The following is a 24,483-nucleotide window of genomic DNA, read 5'->3' as shown; positions in this document are numbered from 1 at the left end:
AGAGCTCAATGCAGGTTTTCCTGATCCAAACACAAGTGCCTGTTGTGCAAGTGAGAGGAGAAACAGCCCAGCAACCTGCAGGACAGCAGATCCAAGTCTGGCAGCTTCAGCTCCCAGCAGCAGAGGCTTCCCATGCACTTGCAAAGCCTTGGGAAACCCTGAACTTGTTACTTCTTAGGGGAAGGGAACTAGCAGTGTGACAGCTCCCTGGGAAGATGAAGCAGTCCTGGCTCACTGCAGGGAGTGTTTTGGCTGCCATGCAGCCAGAGTCTGCACATTCACAGTGGGCTGCAGAATGCGTGGCAGTTCCCTTATGTCAGCACCCAAGGTGGTGTCAGATCACCAAGCTGGCCCTGACCACTTGGAATGATACCTCTCAGGTATCACCGCTGGGAAAAAGAGTTCCCAGCAGCTTCCTTTGGCACATGCATGTTGTTATATTGATTTAATATAGCTGCAAATGTCAAATTGCACAAGGGCAAAGTGCATTTTTCCAGCACCTTCTGTGATTTCTAGGAAATGGACAAGCCCCATCTCGGCTCCAAGAGCAGCCATCAGCAGGATGGGGAGCACCTGGAGCAGGCAGGAGCTCTGGGAGCCAGATGTGCACCACAGCTAAAGCCAATTCAGCTCAGTCTTTGCTCTCTGCCTTGGTTAACTCTGTGTGTGAGGAGGATGAGGTGGATATCACCCAGATATGTAAAAAACAGAAACAGCTATAGACTAAATCTGACCTCCAAGAAATAAAGCACAGGTTGCCAAAAAAATTAAAATACTCCCACCAAAGTTTTTCAAAAAGAGAAATCAGAAACAAAAGGCTTTTCTTTTAAAAGCAGAAAGCAGAATGCCAGCATTTAAATCCCTGTGCCTCATAATTGAGCCCAGGGTTATGCCACAATTCAGGTAAATGATGTTTATATAACTGGCATTTGGCTGAACACAATTCCTATTTAACAGCTGAAAAGAGGCATTTTGGGTCTTCAAAGAAATCTGACAGGTAATTCCCACTGTAGTTCTGCAGGGTAGCTGAACAGTAATTATCCTTCTCACTAGTAAATCAATTAGGAATGAATGTATGGAAAGCTTTTCTCCTCCTCCAAGTAAGCGCTAATCCTCTGAGCACTAATGAGCAGACAGGGCCAGCAGCAATGTGCAAACCCATCAGAAATCGACAGGAGCTACTAGGCAGGCAGGCTCCAACCAGAGCCTGAGAGTGAGTGCCTCAGGAGAAAACACCTGTCCTGGAGAGGTCTGCATGGCTCATGGGTGACACAGGCTCCGTGCATGTGAGTTACTGCTGGTCCCTCCCTGCCACTTACTGCCTCAAGCAAAGACCTGAGATCCCTGCATCATGCTCAACAAGGCAGCACTTCTGCTGCTGGAGGTGAACCACAAGGGACCTGGGCTCCTTCTGCTGGGATCCACCTATTGCTTTGTGATTCAGTATTGGCAGCTGTCCTCAGGAGCTCAGCAAAACCATTCTGCCTACTCCCCATGCCACAGGAATAGTATTCACCCAGAGAGACTGAGAGAAGACTACAACCCTAGTGCATTGTTTGCAGTGCATAACCACAAGAATCTGTAAAAAGAGTGGGTGGACTCAATAAACCCAAACCTAAATTTGATAAATTTCAGATGTTCTGGTCCAGTGACACGTTGTTCAGACATTTCTCAAGTGCCACATGAATGTCTGGAATTGCTTTGATGGTTAACAAAGCAGAGTTCAGACAGACCAGCTGTTTAAGCATGCACAGTAACAGTGCTCATATATTTAGCAGAGGTAGAAAGAATGGAAGCAAGTTGTTCCCACAGCAGCCAGCATTGAAGCTGGTTTCCTTTGAGTTTTCCTTACAGCTTGTCTCTACATTTCATAAGATTTTTCAGAAGGGATAAGAAGGGCATAGATAGATCCAAAAATCATTTCCTTGAGACAAAAAACCAAAAAAATTCTTTTATATTTCTAATCTCAAACAAGTAAACAGCAGGTAAAGATAGGCCTGTATGCCACTATATGATGAAATGTAGGTGGTTTTAATTAAAAAAAAAAAAAGACTGCTAATCTGTAAAGCTCAGTAGCCTGAGAAATTGCTAGAAGATAATAATATATCCTTGTACTCTGATTTGTGAGGGAGTCTTTACACCAGTGACGTAGGATTTGTAACTGAGCATATTGCCTGTGTTTTTGGGTGGGCAGAGTTGCTTTGGAAACAGTATGAAAAAGAATTAACTCTTCAGTGCCCCCCATATTGGATACAGGATGAGTGTGAAGGCCAGGAAAAATCACTACAAAACACTTAATACGTTTTGCTCAGGGGGAAAAAAAAATCAAGGTAGTTGTCACTATAATTTAGCTCCTGCATCAGGAAAAACATAAACCAAACTGTGGCCACTGCATTCTTCCTCTTCCCTGTACATCCAAACACACTTAGTAACCAGAGCTATGTCTGCCTTATGGTTGCATACACTGAAATAAACATTAGTCCCAAAACATCTGTAGACTGACCAGTGATGGAAAACACAACAGTCATAATAAGAGCAGTACCAGTAGCGAGTTACTAGTTTGGAAATCTTTTGATGGAGACAGGATATGGCCAGTTTGGAAGCAATCAAGCCAAATATGCAGCACTGGGTCTCTATACCGGCCAAGCACAACTTCACTGTCAGCAATTAGCTTCGTGCTGCAGCCCTCACACACTGATTTCTGTGGGTAGCTGAAAGCATCTTTGTCCCACTAGCTCCCCTGAATCAACACAGGCAATAATTTTAAAGCAAAAAGGCACTGAGTAGCAGTTCCTGGGCTGTGCTTGTGTGAGCCAGCTGCAGCCCTAATTGCATCACGTGGGAAGAGTGAGCAGGGGGTTGGAAAGCTGTGACCTCATCTTCTCTCCTACACAACCAAATCAAATTGTAGGTCTTCCACCCACTCTCACAGGCATATTCTGCTTTCAGCCCCCTTATATGATGCAACCAAAGAAAATGTCATTTACATCTTTACCTCCAAATGTGGGGAAAAAGAGTCAAATGCAGAAATAAATGCCTCTTACTCAGTATTTCTAATAATGAGATACAAGGCAGGGAGATGCGTAATAGCCAAAGCTGCTGTAAGCAAGAAACCCAGAAATATTTGAGTGAGCTCTTTAAAGTTGTAACAGTCAGAAGCAAATAAAAGCAACCTTTTTACTTCTCCAGAAAATTCAGAAGGGAATTAAGTCCTTCATCACCCTCACAAGTAAAGCAGGATCAGTTCTATGGGATTCCATGGAATTGCCCCAGTGCAACTTAGACAGCAAATTCAAGCTCTTGTGAATTACTAACAGATTTCACTTCAGGATCATAATTCCTCTCAGAATGCTGTCATTTTGTTTCTATAGCTACCAGTGCAATGGCTCTCCCTTACCTTCCTCTTGTTAGTGGGACTGACATATAGGTAGCTCAGCACAGTCTTCAGGCCTACTTTGTCATTTAGCTTTTCATACGTAGTGCCATAGTCTGTTGACCTGGAGAAAAGAGGAGACAAAAAGAGTTTATGTGGTTATTAGAGCTCAGGGGAAAGGAATGACTGTGTGCACAGATGCTCCAAGTTACAGTTTGAGCATTATTATGCTTAAAACACAAGATTTTATGTTTCATTAAGGGTGGTCAGCAGAAAAGAGAATAAAACTTGAGGCCTTAGGGGCAGTGTCTGTCTCTGCATTCATTGATTGTACACATTTGGGGAGCTGTGGTGCTCCCATGCAGGTAGGCTTTGGGGGTAGGCTCTGCCCTCATGTGCCAGTGTGGCATCGCAAATGGTATCTACACGTAAGAGGATTCTGATATCAGCAGCACCCTTAGTACAAATTCTCTCTTCAGACAAATCCAACATAAGAATCCAAATTAAACCCAACAACAACAGTTTTATTTAGGTAGGTTGATTTTTGACTTGAAGATGAGGATCCAAATGTGGCTCAGAATTGTAACAGCTGAACTCATGTCTAGATAAAAATGTGCCTAAACTGGCATCTTGAGTCCTCAGTCACCCCCATCCTACTTTGTGCCAGGCATTTAATTTTTCTGAGTTACAGAGACAGATTCAGGCCCCTACACTAGCAAATCCCACCCAGAGGAGCAGATGATCTGGGGGTGGCATTACCCATTCGTGACTGGGGAAAAGGGCTGCTTCGTCACAGAGGGTTTTCTGTGGTGTCCTCCTCCTCATTTGTGGGCATGTTTGAAACCTCACTGCCCTGCTTGTTTCTCTAGTGTTTTCATACTTTGTTTTCCTAACAAACAAGATTTTTCCTACCAGAACAACCCAACAGCTACATCGTACAGGATCCCACACCTGAAGAGTGCTCAGTACCAGATGACTTTAGGAGGAAGGGGTCTCAGACCATGCTGAAAAGCCTGCCCACCACATGTGGGGAGAGGCTGGCTCCCAGCCCAACCCAGCTTCTGTCATAGGGACAGAGCAAACACAGCCCTCAGCAGATGGACAAGGAAAGGTCCTCATAAAAACCTACCTGGACATATCTACAATTTTATTAGGATGAGAATCCATGGCCCCTGCCCTCCTCTCTAATAATGCTTTTTACTGGACAGATGATCAGAGAACATGAAGCAATTCTGTGCCTTTCCCCGTAATGATCTCCAGTAATTTGTTTTTGTAAGTTCAACAAGCCTCTAGAACAGCTTCGTGGTTCTGCTTGAGACCAATCCTCTGCTCCTTTTCTGTCTGGCAGAGAAATGGCCCAAGCCACTTCTGGCATCACAATGAAGAGTGGCTGGAGAAACTGAGCAATGCCAGAGCCTGCACCCAGCTCTGCTGCTTTCATTGCTGCTAGTGGAGTTCAGAGTGACACCAAGGTGACACAAGAGTGACCAAAACCAGCCAGCTGGTTTCAGGCTTCCAAGTAGTAGGAATCATGAAGTCAAAAGCTTGCTTTGTTACTGATGTGGCTGCAACAGATTTCCTTCAGTGCATCCTTCAAGGATAATTTCTAAATACCTTGTCAAGTCCTTCTTTCCTTATATATGTTGAATTAGCCTTTCTCCTTTGAACAGTCATCAGCCAAGGTGCTTCAAGTCTCAAACAACTTGTGTTTTGGTTAACACTTTAATTTAAAAATAGAGCTAATACTAGCTCCATTTGCACTTACCACTCCTGTGTACTAATGTATAGTAGTATCACCTGCTGGGCTTCACACAGCTACCCCAAAGCATATGACAATAATGTAGTGTATTTTCATAGAATTTTCCCACCCAAAGTATCTTAAGCTCTTGTCTCACTAGGTATCAATATCAAACAAACAAACAAAGAAATAATAGCAGCCTTCCCTCTCCAGCCAATCTCGAAACTGAAGCAGCCTAATTAATGAAACTGAATGATCCAGGACAATTAATTCCAGTACACGAGGCCTCCTATAAATGCAAATTCAACAGGTCAGGAACCCTCAGGTAACAGTAAGTTCTAAGTAGAGGATAACAGACAGAGGGCAAGCAGAGGTACTTCCTTGATCTTACCCTTCCAACAGCACTGCAGCTATGAACAAGCCACTTTTGTGACTACACATGTACCAGCCACCAGGCAGTGAAAGAGATCACTGGTTTCAATCAGCATTAAAAGAGAACACAAATAACAGTTTAATATTCTGACAGAGCTACTTTGCGTTTGTTCTCTGAGTAATTTTAAGATCTCCCAAAATGCTTTCACACTTCTGAAGATGCAGGCTGGGTGCCCTAATGACTCTTTCTCATTAAACCATTTTCACTCATTGCATTTGCCCTTTCAAAGAATAGCTAGAAAGGAAGTAGGATCATTATTTCGTTAGCTTCTCTGAGGCTTTCTTTATTATCCTGACAGTCTCCACTGGCTTCAGAGAAACATCTCAAAGGATATCACAATAATATACTGTATTTCCATGGCACTTTTTCTGGCCAAAAAATCTAAAGCTTGTGTCTTGTGCTAATCCATTCAAACTAACAAAGTCCCAAAAGCCATACTGGGAAATACTATCTCTATTCTAGAGATGAAGAAGCTGAAAGCTTGCATAGGTAATGGATTATTTTTTCAAAAGCAGGCATCTACAATTAGGCATTTCAGCTTCTGCAATCATATAGTGTAGGGCTCAACTCTACCACCAAACTGCCTAATTAGAAAACAGGCATTAAAAAAAAAAAAAAAAAAGTTGTCCACTAATTTTAGTTACCCAAGCCTGAACATTTAAAGAGATGTGACCCACAGGTGGAACAGAAAAGTTTTGAGTCAGCTTTTAATCTTAACATGAACCTTCTGCTTTAGTAACTACTTCTAATTCCAAATTAACTAGCCATACATCCTTACAGTTGTTTGACAATACCAGCAGCCTGGATACCATATTGTCTCCCATTCCTCTGGTCACAATTTGATTCCCTTCCAAGCATATGACTAAAGTACTGGAGGGGAAGAAATGTTGTGGTTATAACAAAATGACAAAAGACTCAGTGATATAAAACATGGTTTCCATGAGTCACACCCAAAAAGCCTGTCTTAACTTTGCTTAGGCCTTTAATGGCAAACTGATCCTGCCTACCTGGCTCTCCTCTGGATTGCTCCACTGAAGCCATCCCTGGAATCTCACAATCTTGGAAAGTTGTTACTGCCTTCAGTCTCAGCTGATATTTGCACATTGCTTCTAACCACACACACGTGTATATGTGAAACTTTTTAACAATGCTCCCATAAAATGCTCCTCAATACACTGCTGGTAGCGCAGAAACTCTTTCAATACAGGACCAGGAATGTTACAGTAGCTCTTCCCCTGCACTCAGCACTGGTGAGGCCACACCTCGAGTGCTGTGTCCAGTTCTGGGCCTCTCACTCAAGAGCATCACTAAAGTGCTGGAGCGAGTCCAGAGAAGGGCAACGGAGCTGGGGAAGGGTCTGGAGCACAAGTGCTGTGAGGAGTGGCTGAGGGAGCTGGGGGTGTTTAGCCTGGAGAAAAGGAGGCTCAGGGGTGACCTTATCACTCTCTACAACTGCCGGAAAGGAGGGTGTAGTGAGCTGGGGGTCAGCCTCCTCTCCCAAGTGACAGAAAAAGAGGACATGGCCTCATGCTGTGTCATGGGAAGTTCAGGCTGGACATCAGGAGGAATTTCTTCACAGAAAGGCTGATTACACATTGGAACAGACTGCCTAGGGGGATAGTGGAGTCACCACCCTGGAGGTGCTCTAAAAGAGACTGACACTTTGTGTCATGGTGTAGTTGGCAAGGTGGTGTTAGGTCATAGGTTGAATGCTCTCAAAGGTCTGTTCCAACCTAATTAATTCTGTGATATGGAATGGACTCTGGTTGTATGTAACAATCCTGTATAAACTCAGTCCATGTGTTTTGTCCCACATTTCTGTAATAATATGGGTTTGTCCCTGTTTCTGGTGATGACCTTGAGGGTCTAGGCTGCATCAGACTTTTGCTCCTCACCAAATTCTGCATATTCCATTTGGAAAAGCAAGGTTTGTAATTTAGTGCTTTATTGGGATACTGCAAGTTCTCCCATAATGATATTCTGTTTTAAACAGTGGGGGGGAAAAAACCATCTGCTTGATTCCATTGCCCTCCTGTGACAGGCTATGATGTGTTTAAACCATCACTGCAACCTCCCCCAGTCTGGCAGAGCAAGGTGCAAGGGATACACCCAGGCAAAGAAACTTGTCTATACAAAACCTGGTAAAAGTCAGAGCACCACCAAGCTAAAAAAATCCATCTTGTTCCTCTGAATCTGAGCCTGAGCTTCTCTGTGAATCCAACAAACTGGCCTGAGCCAGCAGACTTCATATAGTGGTAAGACTTTCTCAGTCACAGAGACATGAAGTAGAGGTGTGGAGAGGCAGAAAGAATGCCATGTGAATGGCTTTTGGGGTTCTCCTCCTCTGTGACACTTTCCATGTCAGGGCTCTGTCAGACAGAGAAAGGCAGGTTTGTTTGTTTGAAGTCTCAGCTATTCAGCTATGGAGATAGGCTATAAAACATGTATCAGTCTCTCAGGAAAAAAGAGCTGCAAATGCTGACACTGAATGACTGGGATGAAAAATCAACCTCTTCCACCAACCCTCCTGTCAGAGGGTTTCTCCTCTGTGTGGAGAAGCAGCCATCATGCTTCTGATTTTAGATTTTCAGCCATTTTCTAAGCTTTTTTCTAAAGCTGATGGATTCATCTTCAGCACAGAGTCCCACTACACATACCTGCAGCAATGAAAACTGTATGGAGGCACAGATCTGCTTCAATGAGCAGAAGAATATCCCAGCTCTCTGTGCACTTCAGAGAGCAACAGGAACGTACCAGATTAATATTTGCTTCACTTCTGATGGTGAAGTGAACACTCACTGTCTGCCTGCAGTGTGCTTGTCTCTCCATATGCCCCGAACAACTTCTTGCTTTTACTCATTGGTCAATTTTCTCCCAGTTTGGCAGGAATGCAAAAACCCAAGAGGAGCAAAGTTTCTACAAGTTTCATGAAAATCAAGAGCCAGCAAAAGGAGAGCAATTGTGAGGGCTCTGAGAAGAGCAGCAGCATAAAAGTAAACCCCATGAAACATGAGAGGAGGCACATCTCTCTGGACATCCAGCTGCAGGAAAACATTCAAACACAGCTCACATATCAATACGCTGCAAAGAACTCAACTGCACAACACAGGAACTCAGGCAGCCAGTCTTCCATCACCTGTGAAACATGTTTCCTTCTTTCTCTTCCTCCCCTCCCTGAGATAATGGTCCTTCTGAAGCCATGACACACTGGCAAAAAAACCCTCCTGGTCAGAGTCCAGTGAGGCAGTGGCCAGAAAGATCCACTGTTACCACTGCAAGGCTCTCTGGTTGACCTGGTCACACACACAGACACTTCTGCTGACAAAATAAAATAAAATAAAATTCAAAAAAAACCAACCAAAAACCCACACACAACAATAACAAAAAAAAACCCACAAACAAACACCCCACAAATTTAAAAAGCTCAAACAAAACAAAAAACAACAGACACAAAAAAAAAAAAAAAAAAAAAAAACCAAACCAAAAACATTCAACTAGATCATGGCAAAGGAGCTTTTAACCCCACGGCCAGGATACCATGGGTACTGTTACCTGATAGCATCAAAAATTACATCAATGGAGGTAAGAAACAAAATCTAATTCTTAGTCCTTCCCTGTCTGGAGCTGACATAAGCCTGGATGTGGACACTTATAAGAGAAGTATCCACAGAAGCCCTGTGGAGCTAAATCTACTCACTAACCAAGGAGGTTCCAGCGTGTGTAGTCTGAATCAGCCAGTTAAGACTGAAAAACATTTGCTGAGAGCTTTATTTTTACCCGCTATATTTAGTGACTGCAATAAATGTAAAAAAAAAGAGTATTTTACAATTGCAAGCAGAAAGAACTGCCTCCCTTTGTCTCAATCCTACTAAAGGAAACTAAGGGCCACAATGAAAGTCTGGGGAAGTGAACAGAATTCAAGCAAGTGGTGCTGCTTCCTGGTGTAATGGCCCAGCCTACAGCGATATCACAGACTTCCTAAATTGAAGATGATGCCTTTGCATGCAAGAGTCATCAGTGGGCTTTTAGTTCCATAAATCTGTCTAATCCCACAGGGAAGCTTCTGGCAACTTCTCTATCACATGGTAGTAAACACCACAGTTCTGGGCTGTGTGAAGAGAGGCTCCCTTTTTTTTTTAGTACAAGTACAAAACCATGGAGCCCCATGCTGCCATTTGTGATTTCACTGATTGTTCTGATATTCTCCACAGATGTTTTTTTCCTCTCTCAAGACTCCCTGTTTATTTAGCCACTCTTTGCACAAGCTGTTCATGCCTCTGATCATTCTATGACTAGTTTAACTAGTCCAATTACATCTTTTGTCATGGATGCCTCAGGGACCAATCTTTAACAATCTTCCTGCAATAAAAACCCAGCTATCCAAGTATATCAGCATAGACCCAGAGTACTTAACACAATCTAAATAAAACCACTTTCTGCCATCATACACAAGGTTTTACATTCTCAATGCTTCTGGAACCATAACTCATCAGTTCTAGTGGACTTTCAGTTCCATAAAGTTTCAAAAGTATCTAAAACCAGAGATCCTACTGGGGAAAAAGATGCTCAAGCAGATCATAGTTTTGATAATGTCTCTTGAAAAAAATCCTTATTTTTACTTTTAGTTTGTATGTCATGTAAACAGCAGAATATCTACCTCATTTACTATTATGATCCCAGCACCCTCCCTCCATCCCCTTTCTTTTTTGATTAATGGTGATTCCCATCACCAAACATCCAAAAGACTTGAAGATGACCTTTCTTGATAAATTTCCATCTACAACATAGAGTGGAGACTGGCAAGGAAAAATGAGCTGCCATGATGCAGTAGTCATTGTGATTCACAGTTCAAAATGAAGGTGAGAAGAGATAACTAGGAACACTGGCTTCCTCTTTATTTTTCTCCTTTTTTTTCAGATTATTCTCTTTATTTTTTACAGGAAAGGCATCCTCTTTTTTTTTTTTTTTATTCCATATGAGCCTTTGGGAGGACACTGGATGTCTCCAAGGTTTAACAAAATGATACAGAATATTCCACCTATGGAATGACCAATAAAACACAGGAGTTGCAAATATCAGTCACATTTCTATTGGCTGATTGCTTACCAGCATTTCATTCAATCACCATCACACAGGGCAGGGGGGCTGCTCACACCAGTCATTTCCTGGCAGAGATGGCTACTCAGATGGGCATGAACAGTCTATGGAGATGCAGTTTTTGTGTATTAACCCTACAGGGATGGTGGGGACTAACTTGAAAGCCATATGTTTGCGTGGTTCTTTCACCTGTCCTGTAGGAACACAGTGATGCTTTAGATATCCCCAGCAATCACTGACCACCCAGACAATGATACAGGGTGCCTAAAAAGAATTCACCATCAGAAAACAGGGTGTCCTTCCCCAATCCCTGCTCTTCTCTGCACCCTTACCTTCAGATACACCATTTCTGTGGAAAAACAGAAGTAGTTTCAGATCTAAAATATTCTGTAGAACCACCCGAAGAAGCAAGACCCTCTTTTGAGACATGAAGAGGGAGGGCAAGAGGATTGCAGGAAATAGGTAGAATGGCAGAAAAAGAGAGGGATGCTTGGCAAAGCAGAACCAGATCAACCAAAAAAATCCCACCTTGAGCACCAGAGTGGCATTCCCTGTTTTGGGAGGGAATAGAATAGTATAGTGCCTCTTTAGAGGGACTATACCTCAGCCACTGTGTGACACAGATTTGGCTAAAGGCAGCTCTGAAGCTGCCTCAACATTTTACTTCTACCAAAGAATGGCAAACTCTGCTCTGAAGCAGAAATAAACCCAGCCAAGCTGACGGATCCTAACACCTGATGGCAGGCTAGAGCCTGTACTATAAAAGCCCGTAGTAAAGAATCCTTTTAGAGAACCTGGGAACCCAATCAGAGCAAGCAGGCTGCAGGTGCAGTACTCAGCCTTATTTTACACTCTGCTGCTGAATAATAAGCCCACAATAAGCAGGCACAAAAGCAACAAAGGTTGGTGCCTCCTACTGTGAAACTGAAGTAACTCTACTCCTCCATTTGTAAGATTCCATCTTCTCTCTACCATGGCCATTTATTTCATCTTAAATTCAGCCACCTACGAACTAGGTATCTCTAGCTCACAAGCCTGTCCACATTTTCTTTTTGTATCTACAGACAAAAACTGTAAACTAAGAGGATGCTTTATTCACCCTAAAATAAATGAGGAGATATTGCTCTCATAAGGTGTTTTCCACTCTTCAGTGTAAAAAGAGATCAGAGCAACCAACACACAACTAGCACAAAGCAAAGTGTGTCTCCCCATAAATGGGTTAGAAAATTGCATGCACTGAGCTGGCAGTACAAATGACAGGGAAGGACCTCAGCCATTCTGACTGAGATCAAAAGTTCATGATTTATTATAATGTTCTAGTGCTCTACATTTTAAATGTTATTATTCTGGATCTGTATGAGAATTACTACTATAAGCAGGTGCCAAATGGTATCAGGACTCCACTGTGACTTACACAATTTATCACATTACAAAATGAAGAGAGCAGAGATAAGCAGAGAAGTATGATATGGATTTCCCAACAGTTGCTGGCAGCATAAAGAATATAAACAGAGACCTGATAAAATGAGAAAAGGCTTCCCCTCAAAAGCTGGGATAAGCCCTTCCCTTCATTGCATGCTTGTCCTGTTACACCACTGATGAGCTGGTAATCCTTCTGTGGAAAGCTGATGCCTGCTGGTAGAAATGGTACCTCACAGAACCTCATCAGATGAGATGCAGACACACCCCGAGATCGAGTTCAGCCACCTTGACTCAGGGGCACCCTGGAGCTTAGAGAGTCTGGCTTTCCAAGGGCCTCTGCTTTTCCTGCTCTGGTTGTTTCACTACTGTAAGTCTATGTAAAAGCATTACTTCTTTACAGCTCTGAAGAACTACACTTCATCATTGCTCATTTTCCATTCATACTGTCTATAAGATCTGACATATTTATCATGTTCTTGATTCTGATGTATTCTAATTTTCCAAAGAGGTGTTTTATGCATCCCTGATAAGGCAGCATATTGATTTCATTCCAAGCACTTGACTGACTCAGCAAAGATGGCCTTATCAACACATATTCAAGAAATTTGGTCTAGAGGACACTTTAATAGCCTCAAAGATAAAAGACAGCTTTGATGACAAAGCCTCATTAATTAATCAGATATTAATTAGATAATTAATTAGAAACAAGGCCCTTCCCAGGCCCTTTTCTACTTTTATTACTATAGCTAAAAATGCCTCTCTAACGATTCTCTGAAGTAGCTAATCATTTTAATTTGCATTATTTTATAGCAAAAGGGAGTGCTTTGAATGTAAGATTTTGTGAAGCAGTTCTAGAAGTTCCATTTAACATCTATGCTATTCTGTGCATATTTAAACTGGAACTTCCCTTAAATGTGTCTTGAACAAAATGTCAAGGGGAGACTATGGAAGTGCCCCCTCTCTTAACTCTCTATTTTTGTGGTAGATGTGGATGACAAAAAAATTCCTTCCAGCCACTCAGAGAATAAGCACACTCTGGGTTATACAAACTACCCTGAGAGGAGCTCACCATACCCTTCTAAAAGAGGGGGACAGGTGACTCAAATCTCAGTTTCCCATCTGGGGATGCACGCGTGTGTCCACTCATGCCCCCTGGGAAGGTGATTTACCAAAACTTGCTTCTGACACTGTCTGCCTCTTTTGGCATCAGTGGTAGGCAGTGCTGTGGGGACATTTAGATGAACCTGAGTCATCTCTAAAATAACACAAGGCGTGCTAATTTTTTCAAACCATCAGCAAGTCTTTGCAAAACTGATGTAATTAAAAAAGAGGCCAGCGATAAAGATAGTTTAGTCCAGTTCCTTAGACACAGATATTAAAAATTGCAGACAATTCCCAAATCAACTTTTACAGTCAGCCTGCAGCTCCTTCCAGCCCCTACCTCAGGTGACCCCTCTCCCACAAGCCTTATGTCTACCCCTACTTGTGACCCACAAAGTTTACTGTCCCCAGCAGCACACCCACACAATCTGAGCATAAATACCACAGAATCCTGCCTGACCTCAGGCAAGGCTCCTCAGCACTCAGTTTCACATTAACAGAGCTTCCTGGGGAAAAACTGACTCTTACTGTTCCCAAAAATAAAAAACCTGAAGCTCATGAGATGCAGCCACCTGAGACAGCTGGGGACTGGCAATGAAAGAACCTTCTAGACTTACGAACACATCTTTACCTCCAGTCACATCATGACTGAGAGCCTCTATGTGCTACTTTCCCAGTACTAATGGGACAGCACCAGATCCCCAATTAGTTGAAATCAATATGGCCCTATCACGTACAAGTGAATGATTCATATTGGCAGATTTACACAAATTCACACAATAAAGGTCAGGACCCACTATCTCCGTGTATATCTATAAACATAAAGACTCATAGCAACATTACCAAGAGGATATAATGCATTTTGCAAGCATTTCGCAATTTTGCTTTTGTGAGGATTCTGCATTTCTGAAAATCCTCAAAGTTTAAACTTGAGTATAGAAGACAAAGCAATAGTGCAAATTTAGTTTTCTAAAGAAGAAAACAGAATTTGGAGCCATAAAAGAACACAAGTCTCAGGCTAATATTACTCTTAACAGGTATTTTGTGGTGTTCATGTTCCCACCAGAACAGACTTCGGCACAAGTTGTCTTTCAATATGAGAAATAAATGTATAAAATCAGCACATTCCTGAATCCTTCGAGGCTTATCCATTCCAATTACCATTGAAATATCCATGACAGGGTCTGCAAACCCTCCCAGCCTTTTGGAATAACGTTTTTGAGCATCACAAAGCAGAGACATCACAATTCACCAGACAGAAGGAGCTTCCAGGCCAGATTATGCAGCTGACAATGCTCTTCTGTAGGCTGTACCCCTTGCTTTGCAGGGTGACCTGGTTATACAATTGGCTCCCCGGGCAAAAAGCTAGGGCTGTTCTGAATGTTCCCAAATGACTTTGGTCATTCTCATCCAGACAGTTATATGACATTATATTCTCTCCTAGGTCCTCAGAGTGAAGAATTTTGGATGAGAAATATAGGGACAGAGATATAAGTGCAAAAGTGAAAGACAGCTGTCACCTAGCTTCTTGGTTTGTGCAATAGTCAGATCAGCAGCTGCATCCCACCTCTCCTAAATCCAGTGCTACACTGCAGGTAAGTATTTCACAGCAGCACTGGCTGAATGTTTTATTCATTCCCTGAGCATGAGCATTAACAGCCTTGACTCCAGTTACCACATTTTCAAAACGCAGACACTGGGGTCTAAGCTTGTATCAATACAGACTCTCCAAAAAGGCAAGCTTGCAGTTTACATCAAGTTTAATAAATTCTTGTTATCCATAGGGCAGGGGTCTCCCTCTTCCCCACCAAACGTTTGCCAGTTGTGGCAGCTCAGAAAGCACACAGCTGATCACTCCCACTCTAGCAATGCCCTAAGACCATCACTGCCTAATATCTTGCAAACCACCACATAGGCATAACTTCACCCCAGAAAAGCCTCCTTTTCCTGTCATCTTTTGCACTCAGCCCACAGAAGCTCATCTAACACAAAACACTTCGCCTTTGGGAGAATAAACCTGTTGGAATCTTTTCAGACAGAAGATCAATAAAGTGGGAGCAGCTTGAAAAGTCAATCAGCATCAGCAAGTCCCCCAGGTGATAGCTGAGTGATTATCTTTTTAACGAAGGAATAGTAAACAGAGCACAAGAAAATGCACATCCCCTTCAAACTCACGAGGGAAGGTATCTGAGGCTGAGACACAAGGACAGAAAAGGAAGCACTGGAAGAGACCAGTCATCTCTCCAGTTTGATAGGCTGACTCAAGAAATAGTGAGAAAGATCCAACTTAAAATTGCTCAAACTGAGAATTGGCTCCAGTACTACATTGCAGATATTTCCTCTAGGTGTTGAAGGAGGAATAATTTTGTTTAGAACCCGAAACACAAGGATAAATATCCCTATGCCCTTACTTCTAGGTAGTGTGCTAAGAACATTTTTATCCATAAAGGCTTGATTTTTCTCTAAATGAATTTTATGAAGGGCTAAGTACCCTGCATATTATCAATGCAAATGAAAGGAGAAAGCTGTCCATGATCCAAATCCTTTTCCTAAACACACCATGGATTTACTTTATGTCTTTGGATTTAATCATAGAAAGGCTCAAACACAAACAATCACCCTGCAGTCTCCAAGGTTCACTGAAGAAATAATTCTGTTGTACTAAAGGCATTGGAAGGTGTCTTGGGAGACCTGCAGGGTTCCCATGTGGTTTTGACACGGGAGGGCACATTTTGCTGCTGTTCCAACCACCTAGGTTGGAGTATGGCACCTCTCAAAGGTTCACATAGAGGAAGACATTTCAAACTGTAAACTGAGATCCACACTTTCCTGTCCATGGCAGGTGGATTGGGTTGTGTGAGGTCCTGTGCCCTGTGCCACGACAGAGCTCAGAGTCCATCCATGTAGATGTCTATCCAAGCATTCAGGTCTGTGACTGTATATTTTGGGCCTTTAGCCGTGCTTTGCCCACTCAAACCTGGGTTCCATCAAACTCAGGGTATCAGCCCCGTGATCAACCAACTGTTGTTGTTCATGTTACTGACAGCACTGTCCATGGACCTCTGCCTTAAAAACCAAAAATTAGACCCAAACTCAAAAAACTGTGAAGCACGTCTTTAGTTGTGCTCTAACCCAGCCAGATTAGAACCCTTGGAAGGTTTTTAAAGCAGTGGCACTTAAATTCTTCCACTGATGTTATTTAGACCAGGAAAGAAATGGAGGGGTTTTTTTTCTTCATTCTACTCAACCTGGTACTTCAAAAGCCAATGACAAAATGAAGCATGATATTACACTCCTGGAAGGTACCATTAAGTCCTCCATGGATAATGTCAGCATAAAGGGTTGCCCGTCTTTTAGCAGGTAAATTGCAATAGCTTGTGATTAATTAGGAAATAGTGGCGACTCATCATTGGCTATTTCCTTATCCCTTTTAGCTGTCTTACCAGAAGGCACGTGGTTTAACATCAGCTTTAACATTCTGGAAATGAATCTTCCTGCAGGCTGAACAGGAATGCTCTGGTAATAAACCCCCTGCAGTAAACACGGGTTTGATCAACCACCTGGTGCAGAGGCAGCTCTGCAGACTTGTCTGTGCACACCTCTGCAGGTTTTACTCTGGGGACAGTAGAGAAAATGAAATGTGGGTACAAAACAGGGAGATTCACATGTTGCCATGATTTCTAGCATAAGCATTTGGTCATGGCTGATAGGTCAGTGAGCAGTGCATGGACACCCTGAGCATAAGAACATGCAGGAAAAGGGGTTCATCTCTGCAGTTTATTCCACAGAATTACAGCAGTGATGAGTGGCCAGTGGCTCAGAACAGATGGATTTTCTTCCCCCACTTTTGTCCCTTCAAAGGGCTCCTGTAAGGTCATCTGGACAAGAAACCTGCTGGATTCACAGCACTGCCTTGGGTATACTGCAGATTGCTCATGTTCTAACATTAGTCCCTCAGCTATTATATGTCCAAAAGCAACTACTCATCCCATCCAAAACTGGAAGCCTCAATAGAGTACAGCGTGTTGCTCAGAACATCCTGCATCATCCACTTTTAAATGAGCACTACAGTGAACCTGCATCACTTAGGCAGTTGAAAATAGAAACTGGTGAGAGGATCTCCCACTACAGGAAATCTACTAATCTTAACCAAGTTTCCCCCAATTCATTTCCCCCATCCCTCCCTCTCCCAATACCTCTTTTACCCCTCTAGTGTATGCCCATATTAATCACAGTCCATACAGAGAAAAAAACCTTCCCCCAGAGTCCATTTTAGACACAAATATTTATTTGTCCTTGACTCAGATACAAGAGAATAGGTCTGTGTTAACGAGCTACAATCATGGATCAATAAAGTTCATACTGAGCTTTAAGTGCAGTGATTACTAAAAGAGAACACAGAAAGAGATATAACACCATGCACATATGCATCATGTACTGTTACACAGCTGCTAAGCTTTAAAACAATGTGTTTGCAATAATCAAAGCAGTGTGGTGAAATAGCAGCTGTCTTTTCAAGACAACTGTAACAGCACATTGGGAGGGCTTTCTAAAGGGGTTATTTCTTTGTCCATACTTTACACAACTTATACTGAAAATAGAGAAAATAAATAATAATGAGGTTTTGCTACAAGTCATTATTTTGCAAAGATTGTACTATAATAGCTCTAGTACACAAAGTTTTTCATAAATTATTTTCCCTTCCTCATGGATGAGGGCAAATGATAAACATGGGTTTCTTTAACCCCCACCTTCTCCCTGTCTCTTTTTATTTTTTTTACATCTCATTCTGTCACCACTTATCAGTGTCCCTGCAGCAAAAAAAGTGGAAAATATTAAATGCATTTCCAGGAATTCTATCTCATCCTTAATGACACCATCAATAATTGCTGTCACAAGCTAATATCACAGTTGCAACCTTACAAGGAAGATAAAGAGGCATGGTTTTTCACACCGAGGTTTCTAGACAGGCTCTAAATGGGATTTTGCTGCATGCTTTGAAATGCCTCCTGGATAGCTCAGTGGGAACTTAAAACAGGTTCAATCCAGACAAGGGAGTATTAAACCTAGGGCTGTCCCATGAACATCCCAGAATGATGATGGATCCAGAAAACAGGATGTAAATAAATAGAGCAAATGCTGCCCTTACAGCAAGGCTTACACCTTGGGACACCAGGATACCCTCAGGCAGATGCTTCTTCACGCATGAAACAGATTCCAGTGATGCCCATTCAGCAGTACCCAGATGTCCTTCCTGTGCCAGAGTGCAGGTAAGACCTCGTCATCACAATAGGCACACCATTAAGAGAATTTATTCTCCAAGATGCTTTAAAAAAATAAAAAATGGAACACCTCCTAGTTGAAACCTCTGGCGGGTGAGCTGAGCAATGTCCCTTCACATATGGGCAGCCTGGGGGCCTTGACACAACCTGCACCCCACACAGACACAGACCTGCCTCACACCAATAATCTGCAGAGGAGCAGCTCCTGAGGACTTCTTGTGAACATGCTGAAGGGCAGACACTGGCACATCAAACCAAGAACAGACCAGTTATTTGAGTGATTCTCTACACCCTCCTAAGTGCATCCAAGCATGTCCTTCAGTCCTTGAGCAGAGAGGGAGACAGGATTACAGCTGACAGACTGAACTTCAGCTGGGAGGTAGCAACTCCAAAGCTCAGATATTTGGAGTCACTATGACTTCTCAGGTGACTGAATTATTAATTCCCAGATAGATTTTAGTATACTAATCAATAGAAAACAGAGGAGAGGGGAAAATCACCATTAATTTTGCACATTGGAATCTCCATGTAATTAATACTTAGTATGGCACGCTTGCACTTCTTGTTGCAACCCCTGAGAAAACTCCCATCAAGAGCTTTGCCAGACAGTGTTTCATTTCTATTTCAGCAATGAAGACATTCCATCTGCTTTTTCTTACTGCTGGCCAGCAAACACAGTTCAGACCTTCCCTCCTGAACAGTTTAGTGATGCAGATCCTCTCCCCAGCTTGGTTAAAAACCTCACCCTGCTTTTGTTCACTCTATGCCATCAGCCAAATACACCATTCAGTAAGAAGAGCCCAAAAATGAATAATTAGTTATAGACTGTAGTGCTTCAGTATCATAAACACACTGTCAGACATAAGAAGTCTCTGAATCTGGCACAGGGAAATTGGAGTTTAAATTTTTTATTTCCACAAAACACAATTATTTGGTTCACCTTTTGAAAAAGGTTAGAAAATTACAGAAAAAGGCACAGTTAAGGTGACAGCAAAGTCTACACCATGGATCCCCTCAGTTCCATGTACTGAACCCAAGAGCACAGTTTCAGCAGAGTTCATTATTCTGGAGCTGTTTAGACCCCACCACACAACAGACTGGTCCAAGTTCATGCCAGCGCGGTCAGCTCCAAGAGCCAGAACCTCTAAGCAAGAGCACCATCTCAGAAACAAGGAGTGATTTGCTCCAGACTGAGAGCTGTAAAATTTTTTTCCAATGTCAGTGTCTCACTCTAAGCAGGACAGAAAAAGCAGATCTTGTCATTGCAACATGAAAAGAAGTGGAAAGGTACAGTATGATAATTTCAGCAAAAATAATTGCTTTGTGCCTACACAAGCTAAGATTTTCTACACTGCATTACCTTCCCCAGACCAGTGTATATGCAATGCAAATCAACTTTTGAGCAGCGTTTGTACTACAATAATAACTTGGAAGAACTTGTTTAATATCAGAAGACTTATTGGAGCAGATGAATGGCTCTGACATGATATCCATGGGATAGAAATTCAATTAAAAACTGCAAGTGGCACAGAAGTGCTAGTTATTGTTCAACATGTACCATGGGACCTTTGTTGAAATACAGCTATTAGCTGTACTGGTTGAGAAATTCTGGGATTTTTTAATGGCAATCTGTTAGCTTATAGAAAGTTAAATTAATAAAAACACAGAATCACTCTCATGTTACGAGAACATAGCAAAGCCAAGGACTAGTTGCATATTTTAGAATTATGGATTAAGTGCATTATGCCAAGGAAATTAGAGATGTCACAAATATAATAAAAATGAAAGATTGTCTGGCTCTAGTGCTGATGACATGCTGGTTTGACAAGGCATGCTGGTTTGCCCATCCTTACCTCCCCAGGATGTTAATAATTATTCCTAATCCAAGTATCTACATTCATAAAGTGTTCAACCCTCAGTGGAGACAGACTTGCATGACAAAGTTAACCCCCTGCCTGTTAGCAGCATCCCAAACTCATCTTCTGTCTTGTGGAGTTTGTTCTGACCCCAAAGAACAAGAATAAAAAGGATGGAGGGCTGTTCTTTGTTTGTAAAGTTAGATGGAGGGCAGACCTCAGTGAGAAGTAACTCCCTAAACCCATCCAACTTTTGCCAAGTCACAAAGATGGGATAGGCAGGAATCCCTGGATGAAAGTTTGGTTTCCCGACATCATTTCTTACAGTGGACAGACAGCTAAACCCATGTTCTCAAGTATGTATCCATCTTGCCCCTCCTGAGCAGAAAACATGAATTCTTAATCTCCCTTTTCACTCCTTTTGTAGGAACATTGTTGTTGCTTATGTATAAGGAAGAACAATTATGAATTCCTTCCTCAAATGGAATATCAATCCTTGTAAGAATACCCTTTCATGGACGACAAAGTTTACTGTCACAATGCTATTTTTCTCACCAAGAGCTAGATGCATCCTGCCACTCAAAATTAACACCACCTTAACGCGCATCTGTAATAACGTGTGACAGCTGCCATTTTTTTTAAACCCCAAATGGAGCTAGGGAACTCAAACCAGTCACTTGGATCTGTCTGGTTTGACAAAACTAGTTCAGGGAACACCTGTCTTGGACCAAACACATCCTAGTTACTGGTAGCAGACATGAGCAGAGTGCAAAGGGAAGTAGTAAATGGTGTGGGTACTCAGCAAGCAGCTCTTCTGCCTCCAGAGAACTAAGGGCTTATTCTGGTATACCAGACTGATTTTTCATGCAGAGTTGAGGATTTTAGCAACCAGGCTTTGAACAGAGATTTCAGTTTCTCCCAACAGCTGTGTTTATAGGCTGTGCTGTGTAAACACAATGGCCTTTGCTCGAGGGAATGACCTACCAGAGGATGCCACGTTTCCCTGGTACAAGAACTCTGCAAGTCTAGTGCCACATAAACACTGCACAGGTCAGAGGGCGGGGAGTTTGGGAGAATGAAAAGCTCTCTGCTCTTTGTCCTTCCACACAGCTCTGCAGATGGATTGTGCTGAGTGAGGAAGAATAAGCAGGTTACCAGACAGGCTTTCAAAGAGGGATCTCTGGAGGAACCAGAAATATTTGAGACAATGCATGGCAAAGGGCTACACCATGCTGAATTTGAGGGGATCTATTAAAACATCAGGGCAATACAAAGATCTTCCACATGTGGTTTTGTCAGCAGCCATAAAACCAGCCATGAGCATTTCCTCCTTTTTTATTTTTCCTCTGTATTAAGAGTTATTACCTCTGGCTGGAAACACACACTAGGATCATGAAAGCATCAAGTCAACTCCTCTGCTTCGGTTTCCCACTCAACAGAAATGAATAGATGAGTATGGAGATACCTAGTTCATCTTTGCAGAAAGCATTGTCTGAGCTTATTTTCATAAACAAATAGCCAGTGTGACCAGCAAGACCAAATAAACATAGAAAAATAAAATAAAGCCATAAAACAACCACTTCCCTAGGTTACATTCAGATCTGTCTGATACAGGTACTTAGCTGAACAATCATAACTTCCACTTCAAAAGCATAAAAAGAGCGATTTGACCATCTGCTGCCCAGGGTTGCCAGGACACTGGAATATACATAAGCCACAAAGAGAAAACATCACACTTCCACTGCAGGTGAGTAACAGTGGTATCATCAGTGTGGCAGAAGTTTCTCACACTTTCACTGCAGCTCCAGGACCAGCCACAGCAGGAAGGTCTGCACAAGCTGCCTGAGCATCCTCAATGTGCAGAGTATCAGTGTGAGCACAAACAAGCCAGCAGCCTGTTTGTCATCATCAACCACCACCGACCACCCTCCACTTCTACCATGTCAGCTTGGCAGCATCCTAGCAAAGAAAAAGAGAAATCCCTCCCTCGCTCCTGCCACATGCTCACCTCGCTTTCAATCCCCAAACATTGATAGAAACGATTAAAGTGAGTGCTGCTTAAAATAAAATGGATATAGGATTCAAAACCAATTACCAAAGCATAATCTTGCTCAGATGGGCATGCTAAGAATAATTACTATCCATAAGATGAATGCTTGTTGGAGACGCATTACAGAAGACTGCATAATTAAATATAGCAACTGATCCTCATTTATCTACCGAGCAATTCACATTTAAAAGCTCACCTGCATGCATTTGGGCAAAAACCACTTGGGAATTTTCATGGCAGTTGGAAGTTCAGGGAAAAGCAAAGAACAGGAAAATAAAACAGCAGGAAAAGTAATCAGCTTGTCACCAGAAAAAAAATACAGAGGGAACAGTAAAATCCTGCTCTGGGCATTATTTGCCCTTTAAAATAATAACCTTTGAGAAAAGTGAAAACATCTTTGATGTCAGCTTACACTTGGTCCAAAAAAAAATTGTTTCCAGATGCAGAAGCAAAAGAGGGCACACTGCCAGGTGGGGCTTTCTCAAGATGCTCTCTGCAGGGTCTGTGGACTGGAAAAAAGCAACCAATATTCCAACAGTTCCCACATGGCACCAACCTTCCCCTATGCACTCAGCCAAGGGACAGCTGACAAGTGACCCCCATCATGTGCCAGGCACCATAAAGCCCTGCCAGCCCAGCTCCTGAAGCATGGCACCAAGCTCTTCCCCTGACATGTGGCACCCAAAGCTAATTATGCCCCAGCTCTTCTCTCCATGGGAAACTTTATTTATACAAATGCTATTAGCAGCTGAAAAGGACAAATATCTACTTCATCCCATAAATAAAATATTCATCTAACTTCTCTCTTAGTGGAAAAAAAGCAAAAAAAAAGCTTTAAAATTTGGAGGCCAGATGAATTTCTGTGGGTAATATTGCCTGTGCAGAAAAAGAGGAATGTATAAAGGGAAAGATTTTCAAAGACATCTACCTAATACAGATGTCCAATTAAACTTAATGAGAGTTGATCTTCAGCTTAAGTATGCAGCATTGACGACCTAATCAAAACATACTAAATTTTCCTACATCTATCTTCTGAAACATCTTCCTTCTTAAAATCTATTTTACTTTGTCCCTGAGAGATTAATTTTCTCAGCAGCACCTTCCTTAGAACCCTCTGATCTTGCATGTGAACTCCCAGCCAACCAAACAACTTCAGCAATAAACACTGAACACTAAACATGCAAAAAGTTTTTACTGCTGACAACCAGTAAAAGAAGCAGAGGCTGTCCTTTGAAAACTGTCAATAATCAAAGAAGTGTGACAGCATTGAATTCTTGCAGACAATAGCTGAAAAAAAGGATTTTCATGCATCTAGCCTGAGGTTTGGATACAGAGGTGAGGCTCTGGGGGTTGTGTACAACAAATGCCTCTGATAAGTCCACATTTAACTTTGTATAGAAAAAAATACAGGTACAGACAAGCTTGGTCCTTAAGATTCCTATGTCACTGATACTAATAATTCAACAGTTTCCATTTCCACAATATCTTAATGCAATGACTTACACATTCCTCGAGTGAATGAACATGACCATCTCCACATTGCCAATGTGAAAAATACAGAAACTTCAGTTTCATTCCTGAACTTTGCTCCTACCTCAAGAGTTTCATCATTCTATACCAACTGCAAGAGTCCAGAGATGAGGCATTCAGACACCATTTCCAGTGAACTTGTTGTGAACTTGAATAACCAGTGCAAATAGATGTGCACTGAAATGTAAAGCTTTCCATGCTAAAGGTAGATCTTCAGCTTGTGGGAAAGCCTCCCAGTCTCCCTTGTGAAGGACTTTGAAAGCATCTGTAAAGATTTCTGAGCTACTGTACCCCAAAGAAGAATTGACCTTTCAATTCAACCACAGGGCAGGAGAACAGTCACAAGGTCTTAAAAATTCAAACATGGCTCAAGTCTGTTACAAAACACTGATGCCACGAAAGAAGAAAAAAAATAAGCATATTTGCAATATTAGTTTTTGGCAGAAAGAAAAGCATCAGCACAATTTAATAAACACTCCATTGGACTCTCTTTCTTTCCTACATGAGCTCTGGTTAAATGACATTGTGTGAAGAACACTGTCTACATTTTGTCTGCAAAATGCATTTGAAACTCTCTCTACCCTATGACATATTTCTTCTT

General features: G+C 42.2%; 1 protein-coding gene across 1 annotated transcript in view; it reads right to left on the bottom strand.

Moving 5' to 3' along the window:
* The window catches only part of SORCS3 (sortilin related VPS10 domain containing receptor 3), a 261,645-nt gene that overhangs the window by 135,079 nt on the left and 102,083 nt on the right, over positions 1-24,483 (bottom strand). Inside the window, 1 exon segment of the mRNA XM_030951534.1 lies at positions 3,398-3,497. Coding sequence (XP_030807394.1) covers positions 3,398-3,497 — 100 coding nt within the window.

Source organism: Camarhynchus parvulus, chromosome 6 (genome assembly GCF_901933205.1).
Source record: "Camarhynchus parvulus chromosome 6, STF_HiC, whole genome shotgun sequence".
Classification (NCBI taxonomy): Eukaryota; Metazoa; Chordata; class Aves; order Passeriformes; family Thraupidae; genus Camarhynchus; species Camarhynchus parvulus.
Note: the sequence above shows the minus strand (reverse complement) of the source record. Positions and strands in the feature narration are given on the sequence as shown.